Source organism: Humulus lupulus, chromosome 8, assembly GCF_963169125.1.
Source record: "Humulus lupulus chromosome 8, drHumLupu1.1, whole genome shotgun sequence".
Classification (NCBI taxonomy): domain Eukaryota; kingdom Viridiplantae; phylum Streptophyta; class Magnoliopsida; order Rosales; family Cannabaceae; genus Humulus; species Humulus lupulus.
In genome coordinates this window covers 131,078,199-131,084,449 of record NC_084800.1, presented here as the reverse complement: position 1 = coordinate 131,084,449, position 6,251 = coordinate 131,078,199, and the positions used below count along the sequence as shown (strand labels likewise).

Genomic DNA, 6,251 nt, shown 5'->3' with positions numbered 1-6,251 from the left:
ATTATAAAATAAAATGCTTTGTGCGCTTAGTAGGGTAGTAAGCTGCTTACAACAATTAAAAATTTAGTGAAACAAGTACCATGATAAACACACTTAGATTATGTATATGTATCACATTTTCTACTAATCTTTCTTTAAAACTTGTTATAACTATGTTGGAGAAGACCCCACCAAGCTAACCAACACTTAAGATTATGTGTAGGAGAGATAGAGATTGCTGGAGCTGAGTTTGAAGAGTAAAAGTAGTTATTTACTTGTAATTATATGCATAATAAAGAAATAACTAAGATTATAACTGACTTCTACAACTTGCAAAAGATGGAAATCTCGGAATCCCACCGAGGTGGTCGCTATGGAATCCACAAGGAAGATAGAAGAGATTTATAATTTAGTTCAGATTAAGAAAAGGAATCAAATTAAGTCAATTTTTTCACAAATTGTTATAATTACAAAAATCTAATGACAACGGAGAAAGTTTTGCCAGCTCAACTTTGTATGAACTTACCCTCTTCATTCTTTTCACTTCTCTACCTAACACATGAGTCACAAATGTAACTTAAGCCATGAAATAATTCCCTATATAAATGAGTGAGAGCTCATTGTGTTTGTTGGTCTTTATAGTAGACAAATAGAAAGTAAGAGAGTTTAAATAGTAGAGAATGTCAGCAAAATCTTTCCCTCAAATGCTCAAAGCAGCAAAGCCATTCATTGCTGTCATTGTACTTCAATTCGGCTATGCAGGGATGTCCATAATTTTCAAGTTTGCTTTAAACCAAGGGATAAGCCCACATGTGTTGGTAGCATACCGGCATGCTGTTGCTACTGCTGTTGTTGCTCCTTTTGCCCTTGTGTTGGAGAGGTCTCTATTATTTCATGTCTTAGTGACTTTCACTGAGTTGGACTTTTTCATTTCACAGATTGACAAATAAATTAATCGATCACACTAATTCAATGTTTTTCAGGAAAACAAGGCCCAAAATGACCACATCTGTCTTCACCAAGATTATGTTACTTGGCTTACTAGAGTTAATATCCTTACACTTTAAACATACAATTACTATTTTTGTTATGGATTTTTAACTAATCTAAGTCTATTCTTTCAATTAGGCCTGTCATAGACCAGAACCTGTGCTACACTGGACTGAAGTTCACAACGGCTACTGTTTCAGCCGCCATGAGCAATGTTCTTCCTGCATTTGTGTTTATATTGGCTTGGATTTTAAGGTAACATTATACATCATCATACTAGCATACACATAACATGCAGGTTCAGGGTTGTAATTCTAATCAATCTTTCGACTTTTTACCCCTACATTCTTAGGCTTGAGAAGGTTAATATTGGTAGAATTCATAGCCAAGCAAAGATATTGGGAACCATAGTGACTGTTGGAGGAGCAATGTTTATGACTTTGTATAATGGATCAATGTTAAATCTACCATGGGCAAAACCAGCAAATCATAATGATTCTACACAAGCTACCAACAATCAATCCTCTATTAAGGGTGCTGTAATGATCTCAGCAGGTTGTGTAACCTGGTCAAGCTTCATTATACTTCAAGTAAGAGAGAATTTTACCCTCAAATAACTGTGTACACATTACTTTTATCCAATTTGACAGTAAATTTATATTGTCTTTTCTTTCATTTTGTTTTTGTAGGCAATTACATTGAAATCATACCCTGCTGAGCTCTCCCTAACAACTTTTATATGCTTGTCGGGTGCAATCCAAAGCTCTGTTGTGGCGCTAGCATTAGAATGGGGTAACCCTGCAGCATGGTCCATAAGCTCGAGTTCCATGTTATTTGCTTCTCTCTACAGTGTTAGAATTCTTTGCTCAAGTTTTCCTATTTTTTCATCTGATAAAGTTTATCAACTAAAACCAGACAAATGTAATAAAGAGTAAAAACAATGTTTCAAATTTCAATGCAGGGCATAATTTGTTCAGGGTTCTCAATATATATCCAGGGACTAGTCATGAAGGTAAAGGGGCCAGTTTTCGTGACAGCTTTCAATCCTCTAAGCATGGTTATAGTGGCAATACTGAGCTCCTTCATATTATCAGAGATAATGTATTTGGGGAGGTAATGCACTAGATTTCCCTTCACTTACGTAGCATTTGAACTCTATTTATTAAAAAAAAATTATTTATGAAAACAACTTGCGAATCATGCAAAAATAATCAAGGATTTATTTAAGAAGACTAGATTTTATTTATTTATTATTATTTTTTTTGTAGAGTTATTGGAGCACTATTCATTGTCTTAGGCCTATACATGGTTCTTTGGGGTAAAAGCAAAGACAAGCCTCCAACTGATCAATTTAGCAACAAAGATTTAGCACAAGAAGCTCAACACATTGATACTGTCATGGATGAGAAGTGTAAAGAGCTTCTTTCCATTGATACTGTTCGAGGAAAGAGTGGAGATGAAGCTGTTTACAATAACATAAATATCGTCTAAGTGATTATATCATTTTTTATTTCCTTTCACTAGCCGAAATCTTGTTTTGAGTTTACTTAGCCTGGGAGTTATGAAATTTCAATAAGTAAAGAGTTAATTAGTGTTTGATCCTTGCTTGTTCTTGCCACTTCTATGTTTAGTTTGTAATCATTACAAACTCAAGCATGAGTAATAAATTCATTTAGCTTTCCATTCAAGTAAAACTACAGTCACACACACACACACACATATTTATATATATTGCAAATTTATGTATCATCATATATGTAAGCCTACTACTGGTTATGGCTTCTAGATTTCTTGTCACGTTATTATTTGTCAACTTAGGAAAGAGAGAACACAATAACTAATTAAAGACCACAAAAAGTTGACGATATTTTCAGTTTCAGCAAGAAGATCAGTGAACAGGAAGGAAGTAGGAAAGCGATAATTAAAAAAAATCTAAATCTATTCTGGGCATTGGACAAGACAATAGCTTGAGATAATAAGGTATATATATTGACAGTGAGAATTAGATTTAGACAGCCACTATAAATATATAACTGATTATATATTCTTCGCTTTAAATTTAAAAATCACTAACAGCTTTTGGTGCTTTTATGGAAGCAAACATTTTGCTAAGAATGGTTGTGAGAAGAAAGTTTACTATAAATTAGAGCATGCATCACGGTCGATCACTCGAAACCCCAATTATATTCTATTGGGGAATTTCTAAGCTACAAAAGGACAAATTTTTCATATACAAATAATCCATTTTGGTCTATGAACTAATTATGTTTATATATATTGTTGGTTTTAGGTGAAAATAAAATAAAATAAAAACTAAAAAAATAATAGAGATATTAGAATAAAAAGATATTTTATTAGTTTAGAATTCTTATACGCTTTATCTCCTGCATTGCTCTTAAATAGAGCTGAAATATAATTGAATATATTTTTAAATTTTTTTAAATATTTTTCAATATGGAACCATGTCAAACAAAGTAACTAACTTCTAACCAATTATTTAGATTTTTATTCACTAAAATAATAAGGTCCCTAATTTATCACTCCACCTTGAGTTAAAGGCCAGTTTAGTATATCTTTTAGAAAAGTTAGAAATTGTTTCCTAAAAAACGATGTAATAAAAGTGTTTGGTAAACAGTTTAGTGAATAATTTACGCAGAAACCACAGCTAAAAACTAAAGTTGGCATAACTCAACTTTTAACTTTTTCTAAAATCTACTTTTTGAAAAATTCTACAATAAATGTATTTTTTTATCTAAATATATTTACTTATTTATTATATATTAATCCAAATTAAAATATTTAAAATAAATTAATATGATAATAACATATACAATATTTAATTTTGTTCTAAAAATATAATTTTATATTTATTATATATTTTTAAATATTTTTATTTTAGTAATTTTATATCAACAAATCACATTAATATAAATATTTTGTTAAAAAATGTTTAATATAGATTTTATAATGCACTATATTATATTATGTTTGCATCTCATAGTATTTTTAATTTATAATTTATCAAACATATATTAATTTAATGCTTTAGAAAAAAAATGAGAATAACTAAAAACATAAAAAGTGAGAGTTTTGCATTAACTTAAATTTTATATATTTGTGATTATATCATGATGAAATTATTATACTATGATCATTATAATTAGAATTTTAGCTACACTTACTAGTTATAATATATATATACAATCATATGTGTATATTATATAATATAACATTTTTTATGATTATTTTTTTAGCGTCTTATCGAAAATATATTTTAATTTTAACACATTTAAATAAATACAATATTTATATTGAAATCTATTTAGCATGTGTAAATTTATTTTAATAAAATAAAATAAATATGACATCTATTTTGATCTTTAATATTTAACAGTACTTTAATCATATAGATTACTAAACACTCTCATATAGTTTTTCTAACTCACAACACTTTCAAATCTATAATTTACCAAACACTCAACATTTTTCCCCACAATATAGTTGTAGCTACTTTTCCCTACAACACATTTGTTGTGATTGGTTAAATACATGGTGAAATTGGTTAGGCACGAAGAGGTGCAAAACCCATAACGATTTCACAAAAGTCAACATGTGAGAGTTGACTTTTAGTATATAGGCATTTAAAAATCATCTTTAGGGGCATTTGGAGATGTTTTGAGACAAATTTTGGAGCGACAATACAAAGGTGTCAGCAATGCGCTACCCTTGGGAGGCGACGCGTCGCACAACCAACTTTTGATAGACCAGGCGACACGTCGCCTGTTGCTAGGCGACGCATCGCCTGGTGCCAAGAGATGTGTCTTCTGGGCCGTCCGTACATGTTACTACAGTGACGTGTTTTGGCTCCAAATTTAAAAGTAAAATGCTCTGATCTCATTGGTTGAGTCTAATGAGGTTTCTATACTATTTAAAGAGTTCATTTGAGTTAATTGATGACTTGATCACTCACATCTCTCTCTCTCTCTCTAGCTTTCAAGATCACTAGTTTTCTCCAAGATCTTCATCAAGAAAGCTTGACTTGTATGAATGATCAAGGCTTGTGAATCTCAATCTCATTCCATTGTAGTAACTTCAAGCAATTCCAAGGAGAAGGCTAGGAATAAAGATTTTTTGACAACAAATCTACATTTGTGTCAAGCCTTGTCACTTTTGTGTTTCACATAAAATCATAGTTTTTTTTTTATTTTGTGTTTGAAGGTTGTTCTTTAGGAAAGGTCCACTCTATACTTTGATTCTTTTGTATTTATGTAATTTGTGATTATCTACTTATAGAGTTTGATTACTTATTGTTTATGCTTTGAGTTGTAATACAAAACCAAGGTTGATTAAACATAATCTCCAACAATCAAGAATCTCTATTATCTTAACCTTTGTTTGTAACAAATTTTGTCTATCTCTAAGGTTCTCTGCTAATCGAAACTTTGAAGAAAGCTCCTTAATCTCAGCTCTCAATTTTATCTCTCACGATCTAGTGAGATTAGATAGGTTTTATGGCTTAAATTTTGTAAGATGACAATACAAGATCAAGTTCCTCCTCACAACTTTGAAAGTGCACTACATCCTTGACAAAGATTTGAAGACTTTGGAGCCCCTAAAGGATGATGATTCTTAAGATGTTATCAAAGAAAGGAAGAAAAGGGAAGATGATGAACTCATTGTAAAATCCACATACTCAATGCTTTGTCGAATTATCTCTATGATCTTTACACAAACATTACATTGACAAATGAGATATGGGAAGCTCTTGAGAAGAAATACAAAACCGAAGAAAAAGGTACCAAGAAATTATTTATCACTCAATACATGGAATTTAAATTCTTTGATGCTAAACCCTTACTCCCCCAAGTACATGAACTTCAAGTTATTGTGAATAAGTTGTCTACTCTTATGATAACATTGTCAGAACCCTTCATTGTGGGAGAGATTATAGTTAAACTACCTCCATCTTGGAGAAGCTATAGAAAGAAGATCTTCCATAAGAATGAAGAGATGTCTTTGGAAGAGATCTTGAAGTTACTATACCATAATTTCTACACATTTCAAAACCTCTCTATTCTCTTCATCTTCTTCTTCTTTTTGTTATTTTTCTATGTATTTTTAGAGGAACAATTTGGGGGTTCATCCTCCAAATTTTCCTATTTATGTTTGTAATTTTTAGTTTGTATTTGCTATCCTAGTTATGTGTTTCTAATCTTTTTAAGATTATTAAGGTGATGATGAAACAATATGTAACTAGATAGTATTTATTTTGTTTGTTGATT

At 30.7% G+C, this 6,251-nt stretch overlaps 1 protein-coding gene across 1 annotated transcript; it reads left to right on the top strand.

The window, feature by feature from the left end:
• Positions 1–609: 609 nt before the first annotated feature.
• On the top strand, positions 610–2,652 carry LOC133798455 (WAT1-related protein At2g39510-like). The gene is made up of 7 exons (XM_062236735.1): positions 610–859; positions 963–1,025; positions 1,108–1,224; positions 1,322–1,559; positions 1,659–1,820; positions 1,931–2,082; positions 2,238–2,652. The coding sequence occupies exons 1-7, from the start codon at positions 660–662 to the stop codon at positions 2,458–2,460; spliced, it is 1,155 nt and encodes a 384-aa protein (XP_062092719.1). The 5' UTR covers positions 610–659; the 3' UTR covers positions 2,461–2,652.
• The last annotated feature ends 3,599 nt before the right edge of the window (positions 2,653–6,251 follow it).